This window comes from Leopardus geoffroyi, chromosome B3 (genome assembly GCF_018350155.1).
Source record: "Leopardus geoffroyi isolate Oge1 chromosome B3, O.geoffroyi_Oge1_pat1.0, whole genome shotgun sequence".
NCBI lineage: Eukaryota > Metazoa > Chordata > Mammalia > Carnivora > Felidae > Leopardus > Leopardus geoffroyi.
In genome coordinates this window covers 28,182,927-28,200,173 of record NC_059337.1, presented here as the reverse complement: position 1 = coordinate 28,200,173, position 17,247 = coordinate 28,182,927, and the positions used below count along the sequence as shown (strand labels likewise).

Sequence of the window (17,247 nt, the reverse complement as noted above, 5' to 3'; positions counted from 1 at the left end):
TTCAGCTAGAAATAAGTTATTTTATTTTAAAACACATACAGATTAATAAATATTATTGGAAAACTTAATAAATAGCCTTTTTTATTTACATAAGGCAATTACAACATGCTATGACTATTTCTATAAAGCAAAAGATAAGCAAGTCTTAGCCATTGACAAATGTGTGTATGTATGCTAATTGGAAGCTCCCCTGATACATTTACAGGAAAAAACTTATGTAGTCAATCAACATTTTACATTTTTTATCTAGTCTTCTTCTCTTTCACGATTATATTCCATTTTACAAGAAAGTAATAGTTGTCATTTAAAAAGGCAACAACACTCAGGAATGCTACTGGAAAACAGTACCTTTAAATTATTCCAAAGTGCAAAAACACTGACATAGAGGTGGGGGGAGGGAATTAGTACATTCTGACAAAGAAAAGAAACTTTTCAACGTGACCTTTTGGCACTAGTGGTTTGGGAGCTCCTGACATTTACCTGGTGTCAGGTAATTCATGGTCAGGGTTGAGCTGCTTGGAAGCAGGAAGTTCAGCATCATTCCTAACAAATTGAACACAACAGAATCAATCTGGTTCACAGGTCATTGAATCTTCTGCAGAACATAAACATATGCAGAATGTCAGAAAATCTTATCACATCATCAGAATGTGATCTTTCAGTGCAGCTTTTAAAAGTCCCTGTTTAACCTTCATGTTTTAGAATATATAAAACCCTTCCTTAAAAAAAAAAAAGAAAAAAGAAAAATTAAAGCTTCATGGAATCGTGCAAACTTTACACCCAGCACTTCCTTTGCTTACTCAGTGCTTGAAGCTGCATGTCTAAAGCATAGTCCTGAGCATACAGGATGCCCAGTGCAAGCTGAGTTTCCACTTCACCACTCCAGAGCAATCCTACACATAACACTCTTGTCTGAGGCTACCAGCACACGCTAAAAGTGTGAGTGCTCTAAAACAGGTGATTTGGAGAACCATCTCACCCCTTTAGAGGTAGAGAAACTGAGGCACAGAAAGGTTAAGTGACTCACCTATAGTTGCACAATTCAAGGAAAAATAGAGAAAAGAACAAATAAATCTTTCTCCCTGGCTCATGCTCTGGGGTCCTAGACAATGCTTTTTATCACATTGGGTACATCTGAAATAGATTTATTTACATGATCATTGTTCTACTGAGTATCAACTTTTTACTACACAATAATTTTTGATGTAACATAAAGTTACATTTCTTAAAATATAATTCTCTTGTTGCATTTCACAGCATGTGAGAAATGTATATGAAAATAAACAAGTAGTGATACTGAGCCAAATTCTCATTCTCATTCCTATAATTCTTAATCTTTTCAAGTATATGATGGAGGTATAAGAATCTGGCCAGATGTGAAAAATCACCAATAAACTAAAGGACAGACCCTTAAAATTCATCACCAGTACAACTGTGAGGTGGAAGTGAGGAATACAGAAAATTGAGGTATTTTATATGATAAACTGTTTTATGGTGTGACTGGTGTGCAACTTGATCTTTTCTCTTTCCAACTCAAGTTAACAAGCTTCTAGCTATGACTATGAGTAAAACATATGAAAAACTAACATGGACATGTCCTTGGGAAGAAGGTTAATACTAAGTTGTTAATGTTACATTTTTGGTCCCTGAGAAGGCGGAACACCAAGATTCCATCTAATCCTGCTTGATGGGTGAACTACTTCCTTGGTTTCAAACACAGTGAGAAGGATAACTCCTTCGGACCACTGGAACCAATCAGACAGTCATGAACAGATCTAAATTGAAGCATTTTTCTCTTTCCAGTTTCCTACTCGGTCATAAGAGGTCTAAGTCAGGATCAAGTAGGCATCAAAAAAGAGCAATGGCCATGGCTCTGTAGACAATTGGAGCACTTTCTCCACTATTCTAGATTAGCTGAGCAGTTTGGAAAAGAGAGGTACCATCTCCCAATAAGAACTAGGCAGCCATCAATACCTTTGGTCTCCATGGACCAAAGTGCTTGTCTACACCTGGAAGACACTGCATATCAGTGCTTTACAAATGTCTAGGAACTAGCTTCTAGAAGTGAGCATAGTATTTACAAAGAGTGAAGCTGTCAAGGAAGAAGGAAGATGAGGGGTGACTGTACACGTTAATAGTGTTCTGACAGACATGAAACCCAAAGAAAAAGAACAAAGACCAACCTACTACAGCTGGAATGAACTTCTGGAAATAATATTGAGTATAACAAACTGGCTTGAAAAGTAGGAATTGAAAGAATATTTCTTATTGCTGAACCAAGAGCAGCAAAGTGTATTTCACTAACATTCTAATGTGAAAATACTATAGTGACATCTGACTGAAGAACGAGTTATGAGAAGTTCTTATTCCATGTGTGGCAAGAAGCAGACCGCCCTTCCTCTCGAGGACCTTCTCTACAGAGATGGAATAGTCCTCTAGAAGAACAAAATGCCCAGGGTGGTCTCAGAATCCTTAATAGGCCCTACACTTGATCAATTAGCAAAACAGAAAGCAATCTTCTCAAATGCAAAGATTCAGATGAAAAAACAAAGCATTGTCCAAGTAGTAGAGGAGAGAAACGGCTTATTTAAGTATCCAGAGTAAATTTGCAAATTGTGATCAGAAATATAAGATTTTAGAGAGGCTTGAAAACAAGTAGGCGGTAGGTAAATTTCTTCTTAGTTTATCAGAGATAAAGCCCAAGGAATAGTATAATCATGAAAATGTTTCATATGTATTTACTTTTGGAGAGACCAATGAGACCCATTCCCATTCTAGCTCCTCCCAAACTCTCACTTTGAGGCCTTTTTTTTCTTTGCAATTCCAAATGAATTATGAAAACATGAATTTATAAAAAATATATATATATTATTAAATCAGAAGTTGTATGCTCTATGTCAAACTTGAAAATTGGGCTCTTTAGACTGCTGGTCATGTCCATTTGAGGCTAGAGTCACACACTTGAAATACAATGCTAAGAACTTTGTCCCACTGGAAGGAAAGCTGTGCATCCCACCAAAATAATCTGCTAAACCTGGGAGAGTCCAACTGTTCCAGAACAAGTCATCCTTAAGAGGAGATCAGCTATTACTACTTTCAGATTTTGTTTTGCTATAAACAAAACAAAACAAAACAAAACAAAACAAAACAAAACAGGGATGATCATCCAGAAAATACCACTGCTGAGTATCCATGGTGTAACCGTGAACTAAAACATAATGAGGAACACTAATAGATGAATTTAAACTAAGCTTCAACTATAAGCTGTAACAAAATAAACAAGATAATTTCCTTAAGACACATGAACCTTCTCAGTATACTTTTGTTCACCACATGTATTCTTTTAATGTCTCAAACTCCTTATGTAGGAAACTATTATACTGACACTGCTACATGATATTTTCAGGAAGTTCAGTTCAATAAATTAAGGCTTGCATTCCTAAAAATACCTGATAATAAAAAAACCCAAATCTTTAGGAGTTGATACAAAAAAAAGTGGGGGACTTTTTGAGTATTTATTAACTGTCAGTTAATGTAAGATTAAAAATTTTTTAAACAATTTTGTTGCTGCTCTTAGTTCACTAATCACTGACAACTCATGCCATCACATGTACTTAAAGGTGTTCTTCACTGTATGTTAAACTATCCTCATTTGATTTAGCCTCTTTTATTTAGCCTTTTATTTAGCCTCCCCACACTTTAGGGAACAATTTCTTTGGTATTTAGAAATGCTCTTTTTGCCTGAAAAAATATTTTTTTCCTTAGTGAGTAACTTTAATTGGGTATTATTAAATGTGATATTCTAGTTCACTAATTCTGTCTTACCCAATCCCATTTTCCAACTTGGCACAGTTCCCTATTTAGATAAAACATTGCATATGAAGTACATGATATCTTGATGAAATAACTTGCATCACTTTGTGCTTTGCTCCCACTTACTATACATAGGAGGTTACTATAAACAGACAAATGATCTCTTTGATCCAAATATTGGCATATTTAGTGGCTATTTTGCATTTCAGAAGATTAATGAGAGGTTGGGTGAGGAATTGTAGGGTGCTCTGCCACCTCAAACAACAGGGAGATGGCTAAATTGTTTTCATTTTAGTAGAAATTCTTTTGAAAACTTACTTTGTATGTTCCAATTTTCAGAAACTTGCCTGAGCTTGACTGTGTCTTTTAACCTGTTCCTGTATTATAGGGAACCTGATATATGTGCTATTGAACAGTTACTCTCTCATCTAACAACCATATTATCAAGTTGAATAATTTATTTCTTTGGAATGGCCACAATGGTCACTGAAAGAGAATGTGGATATATTTGATACTGAGTCCCAGTTACATAGATTAAATGCAACTGTCTTTAATTGGACAATAAATACATGCTAAAAAGGTCAATTTGCTCTTATGTGTCTTTCACTGTGACTTTCTTCCAACAAATGAATATACTGTTATCTCTAACTGCTCTATACATTTATATTTTGAATAGTGAAATATTAAAGTATAATCAAAGAGTTATTCTAAGAGAACATACACATAGTAATAGTCAAAATTAAGTGAAGAGTTCAAGTGATAAAGGCACTGAAATTGATTTGAGCTATTGAAAGTCATCCTATAAATGGAACTCTGCATCATGTCCACTCATTCTCTCTCTATGTTCAATTAAAATGTCTTGGAGTAGGAGGTGGGAGAGTCAGCTCATTAGCGGATTAAAAACAATTAAATGTATATACTTCTTATTTGGATGAGGTACCTGAATGTTATACATGCTTAATGCAAAATAACACAACTACAGACACATTTACTGTATAGTCAGACTGTAAGACAACAATTTCCCCCATTTCCAAAGTAATCTTCTATGTAACAATATCTGCTCCCCTGCAAAGACTAACCGGAAAGAGCCCAACTTTATTTTCTATTAAATAATGTTAAAATATTGTTAAAGGAAATAGTATTCATGAAAGCTTCCAGGTTAATGGCAATGAACATGAGATTCCTCTCATCAGAGAGAGATGATGCCCAGACAACCATTTAGCAACTTTAGACTGCAGAGGGCTGGGCCCCTACTTGGATGCTGAGCGATGCTCCCTACTGTCCACCAGACCACCCATTAATATGCAAGCAACTTTAATACCAGTGATTAGGGTCTCTTCTACTTCACATCAAATTAGGACCAGAAACCAAATCCATTTCCTATTCCTTGAGCCACCCACCCCCCTGTTACATCCTAGTCTGTTTTCATATTAGATTTGTTCATCTCCCCAAGGTTGAAATTGAACTCTTTGAACACCTGTATAAGGACAATCCCAACAGAGACAGTAGTGAACCCACAGGCCATACCCAAGAAGTCCACCAGGCCCACGTTGCTCCATTCCCGAAAGAGGATGGCCGAAGCTAACAGGACGAGGGTGGTGAATACGACGTAATAGATGGCCCCGAACACAGAGGAGTCGAAGCACTCAAGTGCCTTGTTGATGTACCTGAACTGGACAATGATGCTGCAACCAAGCACGGCGAGGAGCACCAGGCACAGGCAGAGTGCCCGTTGACTGGATGGGTTGTTGTGGAAGATGTCTTGGGCTGCCAGCCCGATGCCCTTGGTGGAAGGCACGGTGAAACTCCCCAGCAAAGAGCAGATACTAATGTAGACCATGATGTTGGTAGGCCCATGGGCTGGTGCAATCCAAAAGATGAGCAGTAGCAGCATAAGGAGCACGATACACAGATAGCCCACAAACACTGGAAAACAGACAATTTTCTTACTTTAGAGTCAATTCAACAAACCCTAGGCAGAATGTGGTCCCGTGTGTGTGGCCAGAGTGGGAGGGTTCTTCAGGAACATGTGAGAAAGCTGTGGGGTAGTTATGGCTGTTGCAGTGATTTAAGGGCTACATATAGTGGGCCAAGGCCAGGGGCCCTGAGATGTGGAAACAGTACCACACAAAAATCTCATTCTTCTCTCAACTTCTGAGGGTCTCCTTGGACTTGTAAGTGACAAATGTGCTTATAATTATCAGAGCCTAGAACCCAGTTATATATAAAACAAAGTAATTTTTGCATATATTTAATATGCACTGAATTTTTCAGAACTTCATTAAGAACTTCATCCCATTGCTGACAACAATATCCCCTGAATGTTTGAGTTAATAGTACGACACTCCACATGAGTCTTTATTTACAGCTCCCAGGCTCTCAGCAACTCCACAAGGCATGGGGTCTACTGGTATGTCTTCTATAGTTGTACCTGAGCATTCTATTTTATTATAAAGTACTATCGGGCTATTTCTCCTTCATATTACATTTAAGGCTTTATTTGCTTTGAAGTTATGTGTACAAAAGGAGGTTGTAATTTCTAATTCAATCTGAGATTATAAAGGAGGTGTTAGAAGCTGGGCCTGACAGGGCTAGGAACAGCCTGGACATGCACTAGGCAGGCTGTGGCTCTTCCTTAAACGTAAGAAGAAAAAAGAACTACGGAGCCCTGTTCTGAGGGAAGATTCAGGAATATGACCTTAACATTTCTTCTGAGGCAATTCTTTGACAAAAAAATTCATAATGTTTTTTTAACCTTTAGAAAAAAAATTTAAAAACTTAGAAGCCTCTTGGGGTGCCTAGGTGACCCAGCTGGTTAACCATTCAACTCTTAATTTCAGCTCAGGTCATAATCTCACAATTCGTGAGATCAAGCTCCACATTGGGCTCTGCACTGGCAGCATGGAGCTTGCTTGAGATTCTCTTTGTCCTGAGCATGTAAGCACGTGAGCTCTCTCTCTCAAAATAAATAAACATTAAAAAAAAAGCTTAGAAACCTCTTTAATTTAGAAGTGGCTAGAATAGGGGCACCTGGGTGGCTCAGTCAGTTAAGCATCTGATTTCAGTTCAGGTCATGATCTCGCGGTCCATGGGTTCAAGCCCCATGTCGGGTTCTGTGCTGACAGCTCAGAGTCTGGAGCCTGCTTCAGACTCTGTGTCTCCCTCTCTCTGTTCCTCCCCTACTTGTACTCTGTCTCTCAAAAATAAAATAAACATTAAAAAAAATTTATAAGTGGCTAGAATAACATCATTTTATATTCCAGGTTAAAACACGTTATTCATGTTAAAAAGAAAAATCTTTTAGGGGCACCTGGGTGGCTCAGTCAGCTAAGTGTCCAACTCTTGATTTCAGCACAGGTCATCATCTCACAGTAGTGAGATTGAGCACTGCATCGGGATCTGTGCTGACAGTGCAGAGCCTGCCTGGGATTCTCTCTCTCCCCCTCTCTCTGCCCCTCCCTGCTTGAGCACATGGCTCTTTCTCTCTCAAAATAAATAAATAAACTATAATTTAAAAAAAAGAAAAATCTTTTTGCTACCATCATATTTTCATACCAAATTATTATGGCAGTATTCAAATTAGATATGTTTTTTGTAAAAGTTAAGACCTGAATATACTGGTATCATCCACATTTATCAGAAAGTAAAAGACCTTTGGATATATTTTTCTGAAAATTACATAAAGTAAATTCTTCAGGATATTCATATCCATTTTTCTGATTTTTTTCATGTTTTTGTACTTTCATTTCTCACAGTTTTGGAAATATTTTGGCTTTTACAGGAGGAAGTAAATATAACAATGCTAAATGTTTAGGGATAAAAAATTACAGGAAAATACAGTCTTGGTTAATTTCATTATGAATCCCTTTTGAAATTTTATAGATATTTCCACTGCAATGTCATTCACTGCCAATTAAAAGCTATAAAAGAATGGTGAGGTATTTGTGGCTTAGAGATGTCTGTATTTGGGATATTGGTGTGGATGCAGTTTTGTGCTGGCACCTGTCTAAAATTGTTGGTAAGCAATATAAGATGGTCTGCTGGGAGTAATTTAGAAGAATCTATACTTTAGGCCAGTACAATTATGTAGACTGTTGTTTTTTATAGCATTTGTCATGTCAAAAACATGTAGAAAAACTATACAGAGATCTCTATGGGAAATCCAAAGATAAATCAAATTGGGTCTCTGCTCTCAGTTTCACATTACAGGGAAGTGTAGAGGCTTGGGCACAACAGTGGTCCTGAGGGGAACATGGTCCAGAGCAGATCCCAGGAGGACTGACACAAAAGAGAAGAGACAGTAGGAATGCAGGAAAGGAGGTAGGGTGGGAGTACTGGGAGGTGGCAAGAGGTGACAGGAGGAGGCGTGTGGGGGGTGGTCATAGGAGGTAGGGGAATGGGAAGGCCATGGTAAGTGGGAGGTGGGTGCTCATGGGATTGAGGCCTGAGGGGATGAGGCCGCGTTGAGGGGGCCAGGTGATAAAGGCGCCCATGCGCAAGATCCCAGAGGTCCGGAAAAAAGCAGAAGCAGTACTGAACTCCAGGGAGCAGGGATGCAAGGTCCAGAACCACCAGACCTCCTCCTGGGGCAGCAGGAGAGCAGGGGATGCTATAAAGTGTAGGGCACAGCAATGGCCACTCGTGTGCAAAGTCAAACACAGGGTCTGTGAAAACAGACCATAGGTAGGCCAACCCAAGCCCAGTCCTGGATCACACTGGAGACAGGCAAGCTCTCTGGCACCTTTGCTAGAAAGGAGTTACCTGGGTTAGTCAGCTTCTCTTCCAGCTCAGCCTGAGTGGTCACACTCTCAGATTTCGGGGAGTGGATAATCAGTACAACAGAACCTGCACAGCTTAGCAGACATCCCAACTTGCCCAAGATGTTGAGCTTTTCCTTCAGAAGATAAGAAGCTAAAATGGACCTTTGTTTAAAAAAAGAGAGAGAGAAATCGTTAAAATTTAATACTATCTGACCTGTTTCTACTAACTGTAGTTATTTTAGAAAAGCCATATTTTCTTGATAGCCATATTCATTTTTAACTTAGTTTTTAAGAGTAGAAAAGATTAGGAATTTATTGAAATTATTAAACACAAAGGATTTTCATACCAATACCATGCAGTCAATACATAGTTAATGACTCTTAACTCATACTGCTATACATTATTTCAGTATATATGAAATAGACCAGAATAGAAAAATAAGTCATCATTCATAAAATGAGGTTTTATGGTTAAATAAAAATATTCTTTCCTTATTTCTTTATTTTTGTTTATTTATTTATTTTGAGAGAGAGAGAAAGAGTACGTGTAAAGGGGCAGAGAAAAAGGGAGAGAGAATCCTCGCTGACAGTGCAGAGCCTGATGTGGGACTCAATTGCACAAACTGCAAGATCATGACCTGAACCGTAACCAAGAGTCGGATGCCTAACTGACTGAGCCACCCAGGTGCCCTGTTTCCTTATTTTTAACAGCAAACAATCAAAGAAACTATGTTAAGTGGGAAAGTAGGATATGAAAACTGTTAAAATAATTATAAGTCATTCATGATCAAAACACGTCAGTTAAAATAAATTAAGAAAATGCACAAACAAAAAAACCAAAATGCTAATAGTAATTACATTATGGTAGGAGTATGGGTGATTGGTTATTTTTCTCTTCTATAATACCTCAAATATTTAAAATGTGGTCACATTATTTTTTAATGCAAAAAAAAAATCATCTTAAAACATCTATAATTTTTTTAAAAAGTTTTTGTTTTGTTTTGTTTTTTAATTAAATAGGCTCCACGTCCAACATGGGGTTTGAACTCATGACCCAGAGATCAAGAGTCACATGCTCTACCTACTGATTGATCCAGCCAGGCACCCCAAAATCTCTATAATCTTAAGGTTGGTAATATGTTTCCTTTTTTTTTTTTTAATTTACATCCAAGTTAGTTAGCATATAGTACAATAATGATTTCAGGAGTAGAATCCAGTGATTCATCCCCTACATATAACACCCAGTGCTCATCCCAATAAGTGTCCTCCTTAATGCCCCTTGCCCATTTATCCCATCCCTATATTTCTCCATATTTAAGAGTCTCTTATGTTTTGTCTCCCTCCTTTTTTATACTATTTTTGCTTCCCTTCCCTTATGTTAATCTGTTTTGTATCTTAAATTCCACAGGAGTGAAGTCCTATGATATCTGCCTTTCTCTGACTGACTAATTTCGCTTAGCAGAATACCCTCTAGTTTCATCCACGTTGCTGCAAATGGCAGGATTTCATTCTTTTTGGTTGCTGAGTAATACTCCATTGTGTATATATATACACACACACACCAAATCTTCTTTATTCACCGGTTGATGGACATTTGAACTCTTTCCATACTTTGGCTATTGTTGATAGTGCTGCTATAAACATTGGGATGCATGTGCCCCTTTGAAACCGCGTACCTGTATCCCTTGGATAAATACCTAGTAGTGCAATTGCTCGGTCGTAGGATAGTTCTATTTTTAATTTTTTGAGGAACCTCCATACTGTTTTCCAGAGTGGCTGCACCAGTTTGCATTCCCACCAGCAATGCAAAAGCATTCCTCTTTCTCTGCATCCTCGCCAGCATTTGTTGTTGCCCGAGTTGTTAATTTTAGCCATTCTGACAGGTTTGAGGTGGTATCTCATTGTGGATTGGATTTGCATTTCTCTGATGTTGAGCATTTTTTCCACGTCTGTTAGCCATCTGGCTATAGATGGCTATCTTTAGAAAAGTGTCTATTCACAGGGGCACCTGGGTGGTTCAGTCAGTTGAGTGTTGGACTTCGGCTCAGGTCATGATCTTGAGGTTGGTGAGTTGGAGCCCCGCATCGGGCTCTGCAATAACAGCTTGGGGCCTGGAGCCTGCTTTAGATTCTGTGTCTCCCTCTCTCTCTGCCCCTCCCCCACTCACACTCTGTCTCTCTCAAATATAAATATTTTTTAAAAAGTGTCTATTCATGTCTTTTGCCCTTTTTTTCACTGGATTATGGTTTTTGGGTGTTGAGTTTGATCAGTTTTTTTAATAGATTTTGGATACTAGCCCTTTATTTGATATGTCATTTGCAAATATCTTCTCCCATTCAGTCGGTTGCCTTTTAGTTTTGCTGATTGTTTCCTTCGCTGTGCAGAAGCTTTATATCTTGATTAGGTACCAATAGTAGTTCATTTTTGCTTTTGTTTCCCTTGCCTCTGGAGACTTGTTGAGTAAGAAGTTGCTGTGGCCAAGATCAAAGAGGTTTTTGCCTGCTTTCTCCTCGAGGATTTTGATGGCTTCCTGTCTTAAGCTTAGGTCTTTCATCCACTTTGATTTTATTTTTGTGTATGGTGTAAGAAAGTAGTCCAGATTCATTCTTCTGCATGTTGCTGTCCAGTTTTCCCAACACCATTTGCTGAAGAGACTGTCTTTTTTTCCATTGGATACTCTTTCCCGCTTTGTCAAAGATTAGTTGGCCACACGTTTGTGGGTCCATTTCTGGGATCTCTATTCCGTTCCATTGATCTGAGTGTCTGTTCTTGTGCCAGTACGATACTGTCTTGATGATTATAGCTTTGTAGTACATCTTGAAGTCTGGAATTGTGATGCCTCCAGCTTTGGTTTTCTTTTTCAATATTGCTTTGGCTATTCGGGGCCTTTTCTGGTTCCATACAAAGTTTAGGATCATTTGTTCTAGCTCTGTGAAGAATGCTGGTATTACTTTGATACAAATTCACTGAATATGTAGATTGCCTTGGGTAGTATCGACATTTTAAGAATATTTGTTCTTCCAACCCATGAGCATTGGAATATTTTCCATTTTCTTGTGTCTTCTTCAATTTCTTTCATAAGCTTTCTATAGTTTTCAGCGTATAGGTTTTTCACCTCTTTGATTAGGTTTATTCCTAGGTATTTTATGGGTTTTGTTGGATAATATATTTCTTATTTCTCTGTATAACATCAGTATACACTTTGAATTGGAAAACCAAGACTTTTAGTTATCATGGGACTAGTAATTGTCACTTTGTTGTTGTCTATGCCAAATGCACTCAGAGAACATGAATATCCATGAGGAAGGCACACCAGACCCAGATATACTGGATTATTTCCTTTTTAATCCTTGTTTACAGATAAAAAAGCTGAGCCTCAGAAAGGATTATTACTGAACCCAAGGCCACAGAAAGCTAACAAGAGGTGAAATCATGGTGATGACATACACATAAAGCCAAAGCTCCAAGTTTTTCCATATACCACTTTGTGTCTTTACCCCTACACAGCCTGGTCCTCAAGGAAACCTTGGCAATGTACTTGGGGAAATAAATAACATCACTAAAAGAACCAACAAATGATGTTAGAATACACAACTGGGTGTTAAATTGAGGGGCTCCTCACAGCTGCACACAGAAGTGGAAACCAGAGGACTGGGAAGCTCTCAGTGCAAGAGATGAGCCTGGGATAAGCAGGCTACGCCACAGTGGAAAGTGGCTGCCATGCATGAAAGCAGAGAGGCAGCTATGAGCCTGAACCACAAGGCCAACTCATCTCTTAGTCCACTGTAAAATACCAGAGTACAAATTAAATAGTACTGCAAAATAGTTTATTACTCAGTTTCCAAGATGAGGGGTCATAGCAACCACTATACAATACACTATGCGGAGCCACACAGGGAACCACCAGAGTTGGTCATGAGATGGGGGAAAGGAAGAACCTATCGTGGTTTCTGTGAGAAGGAATGGGGAGGAAGGGTAAACCCAGGTTTAGAATTGGCTAATTTGATTAATTTCAAGACTCTGGGGCATAGGGGCTCTCCCTAGTTGTCTCATACCTGGCCCTGGGGAGATTAGGCTCTGGATTAGTTGGTTTACATTTGAAAAGAATGCCTCCCCCACCTAAGGGGTGATAAATGGGGGAGAAGGCCAAGGCAAGGTGACTTGGGCTTATTATTGGATTGTCCAGAACTAGGTGTGTTTAGCACATGCATATAGGGCAGATGTTAAAACATCAAGTTTAGAGAAGTTAGAAACATAGTCAGTATAGTACTGTGTCATTTAAGGACACACGAAGAAAGGATTTGGGCAACTACTTACCTCTGAGTCTATTCCTCATTCAGAATTAGTCCTTGCCCTCCCCTCTGTGGCTAGGAATGAACAACCCCATGGTGGCTGCAATGGAGGCGGAATATCTACCTAACAGGCCTCCCCAGCACGAAATCACCAACTATTCAATTCAAAACCTTTCTCTTATTGCTTTTCCTGGGCTGCAATCATTAGAGCCTATTGGCTTCTGAGCTTAGATGAAAGGCAATCACGAATCAACAAACTGTCCCATAGACCCAACCCAGACTACTATCTGCTTTTGTAATTAATGTCTTACTGTACCACAGTCATGTCCACGTGTTTTGTCTGGTCCATGGCTACCTTCCACTACAACACTAGAGTTGAGCAGTTGCAACAGAGCCCATACGGCCCACAAAGCATAAGATATTTGCCATCTAGCCCTTGAGAAAAAACGTCTGCCACCCTCTAAGTTAAATGGTTAAATGGTCAGTGAAACTGATGGCATAGCTACCTGGAGAGCTGGTCTGAGATGTAGCTACAAGTTACATGTTGGCATCAGGGCCACAACACAGAGAAGCAGTGTCTGCACTGGTGAGGGTGGGGGTGGGAAGGTGAAGTGGGGAACAGTGTGATAAAGAAAAGGCAAGAGAAAGAGGAAGAAAGAAACTTAATGCCAAGAGTCAATAAATTATCTCAATAAACATATAGCAATAGGAAACAAACAAAATGTGTTATTCACAATAGCTAAAACATGGAAGCAACCAAGTGTCCACTGATGGATGAAAGGATAGGCAAAATGTTGTCTATATTGGGGCACCTGGGTGGCTCAGTCGGGTAAGTGTCTGACTTCAGCTCAGGTCATGATCTCATGGTTTGTGAGTTTGAGCCCCGCATTGGGCTCTGTGCTGACAGCTCAGAGCCTGGAGCCTGCTTCAGATTCTGTGTCTCCCTCTCTCTCTGCCCCTCCCCCACTCACACTCTGTCTCTCTCACAAGTAAATAAACATTAAAACTTTTTTTTAATAAAAAATAAAAAAAAATAAAAATGGGCAAGATGGTAAATTTTATGTCTATTCTGCCACAATAAAAAAAAAATTTCTTTAAGTGTTCAGAGAGCAGGAGAGTGCTCATGTTCCCATGAGGGTGGCCATTCAGAGAAAATTTAGGTTATGAGAAGGAAACATATATCATGGGAAGAATCACTTACACACACATAAAAATGCTGTGGAATTAGGAGTTTGAGTTTAGGAAAACTCAGGGATTTACTAGATTGACTAGATATTTTATTATTTATTATATTTACTATAATCTACCTATCTATATTATTAAAATAAAATCAAATGAACTTTTTAAGAGAGCAACTTATGACAAGTTTATTTGGCAAAGTAGATAAAAGTCAGACTTTTTTTTTTTACTTGAGAGTGCATGTAAATATATTATTAGTGATATAAACAACAACCTTTTCAGAGTATGTTCTCTTTTTACTTACCTACTGAAAAAAAATTTTTTAAGTTTGAGAGAGACAGAGATAGCACAAGTGGGAGAGGAGCAGAGAGGGAGACAGAGAATCTCAAGCAGGCTCCATGCTGCCAGCACAGGGCCTGATGTGGGGCTTGAACTCATGAAACTGCAAGATCATGACTTGAGCTGAAATCCAGTCAGACGCTTAACCTACTAAGCCACCCAGGAGCCCCTACTTACTTATTTACTTGGGGCAAGAAATGAATCTATGTATCTATATGATTCAAATAGTATTTTCTAAAACAAATGTCGGAAGAAATTGATGCTGCATTTCTAAGACAGTGGTAGCTACAAACATTTTTCAAATGACAGCATTAATAAACAGTGGATATGTTATTAGGAGGTTGCTAAAAAAAATGAAGGTTAACTTTTTCAAATGATTTGTCTTTCCTCTTCTAACAGTATCTTGTGTCATAGTGAAATGAGTACCAAATTATTTGCCCCAATTTTATTATAAACAATGTTACAACATAAAAGGCAATTTAAAAATTTAAAAATGACAAAATCTCTCCATGCTGTCAAACACTTCTTTACTTTCTAACATTCTCCTCAGTTCTATCCATATCCACATATTTTTCCTTGAACTCACAATGGGCTCCATCATGCTGTTTGTTCCCCCTCATCCACTGCTTCTCAAGGAAATTTACTTGTGAAAATACTTAGGACAGTTTATGGAACATGAAGCACAATAAATGTGGTTCTCTTTCATTTATAAAACCATTTAAGTATGTTATAAAACTGAAATTGTCTTTGAATATTCAATATCATTTGACATTTATATTGGTACATATACATATATCAAATATTTCCCCCTAATCATTTTCTAAGATTCTGTTCCTCAAAACTGGACTCTTGGTTAAAGATCAAAAACACTTGGATGACTCTGGATATCCACTGCCATTATGCCCTCTGAAAGTCTATATTAGTTTAAATTGGATAGACAGTTTTTCTATTTTCTTTCTTTTTCACAGTTTTACTGAGATACAATTAACATAATACAAAATTCACCCATTTAAAGTGTATATGTAAAGTGTATGGAATAGAATTACACATCGATCACCCCAATCAATTTTAGAACAAACTTTAGTATGCCAAAAGCAACTCTTTAGGACTCCTTAGCCATAACTCACCATGCTCCCTCATGCATACATCCCTAAGCAACCACAAATCTACTTTTTGTTTATATATATTTCCCAATTCAGGACATTTCATATACATGAAATCACGTAATGTATAAATGGCTTATTTCACCTAGAATAAAGCTTTCAAGGTTTATCTATGTTATAATGTATATAAGCAATTCATGTATTTTATAATAATATCCCATTGTATGAACACACCATCTATTATATATCCTTTAAATTTTTTTGAATGTTTACTTATTTTTGAGAGAGAGCGCACGTGAGCAGGGGAGGGGCAGACAGGGAGATACAAAATCCGAAGCAGGGTGTAGACTCCAACCTGTCAGCACAGAGCCTGATGTGGGGCTCAAGCTCACAGACAGCGAGATCATGACCTGAGGTGAAGTTGGATGCTTAACCAACTGAGCCACCCAGGCACCCCTATTATATATCCTTTGCCACTTGATGGACATTTGAGTTGGTTCCACTTTTTGTCTGTAATGAATAATTCTACTATGGACATTTGCATACAAATATTTCTATAGACATATATTTTCATTTCTCTTGGGAATTTACTTAGCTGTGGATTTGCTAGATCATATGGTAACTCTATGTTTAACTGTTTGAGGAATTGCCAGGCAATTTTCCTAAGTAGCTGCAACAGTTTGCATTCCCACCAGCATTGTAAAAGGTTTCCATTTACTACAAGTTCTAGCCAACACTTGTTAATATCCTTCTTTATGAATATAGCCATCCTAGCAGAGGTAATATCTCATTATGGTTGATCTGCATTTCCCTGTTGGCTAATGATGTGTATTACTTAATAGGTTTATGAGCCATTTCTAGATCTTTGGAGAAAGGTACACTCAGATCTTCTGTCCATTTTTAATTTGAGTTATTTGTCTTTTTATCAATGACTTGTTATGTAGTCTAAATACGAATTCCCTATTAGATATATAACTTCAAAACTTTTCTAATATTCTGTCAGTTGACTTTTCACTTTCTTTCTTTTCCAGCTTTATTTGTATACAATTGACAACAGTATGTAAGTTTACAACATACAATGTGTTGATTCAATACACTTATACATTGCAAAATGATTGCCACCAGTGTTAGCTAATACCTCCATCATGTCACATAATTTCCACTTTTTTTTATCTGTATGTGTGAGAGCATCTAAGAACTCTTCTCTTAGTAACATTCAAGTATATAATACAGTATTAACTATAATGACCATGCTGTACACTGAATCCCAGAATTTTTCATTTTCTAACTAGAAGTTAGTATACTTTGACCAACACATCCCATTTCCCCCACATCCCACCTCTCATACCCACCAGTCTATTTTTTCTTTTTTTTTTAAGTTAAAATCCAGTTAGTTAACATACAATGTAATATTAGTTTCATGTGTACAGTGTACTGATTCCACACTTCCATACAACACCACTTGCTCATCACAACAAGTGCACTCCTTAATCCCCATCACCTATTTAATACATCCCCCTACCCACCTCCCCTCTGGTAACCATGTTTGTTCTCTACAGTTAAAAGCCTTTTTCTTGGTTTGCCTCTCTATCTCTTTTCCCCCCTGTTGCTCATTTGTTTTCTTTTTTTTAATGTTTATTTATTTTTGAGAGAGACAGAGACAGAATGTGAGTGGGTTAGGGGCAGAGAGAGAGGGAGACACAGAATCCAAAGCAGGCTCCAGGCTCTGAGCTGTCAGCACAGAGCCCTAAGCAGGGCTCA

General features: G+C 38.1%; 1 protein-coding gene across 3 annotated transcripts in view; it reads right to left on the bottom strand.

The window, feature by feature from the left end:
- Positions 1-17,247, bottom strand: part of NIPA1 (NIPA magnesium transporter 1) — an 89,172-nt gene continuing 71,925 nt past the window's right edge. For all 3 annotated transcript variants that reach the window (XM_045448944.1, XM_045448945.1, XM_045448946.1), the window contains exons 4-5: positions 8,575-8,735; positions 1-5,739 (exon numbers count right to left, since the gene is read on the bottom strand). In XM_045448944.1, coding sequence (XP_045304900.1) covers positions 5,228-5,739; positions 8,575-8,735 — 673 coding nt within the window. In that variant the 3' untranslated portion in view covers positions 1-5,227. The remainder of the gene's footprint in view (positions 5,740-8,574; positions 8,736-17,247) is intronic.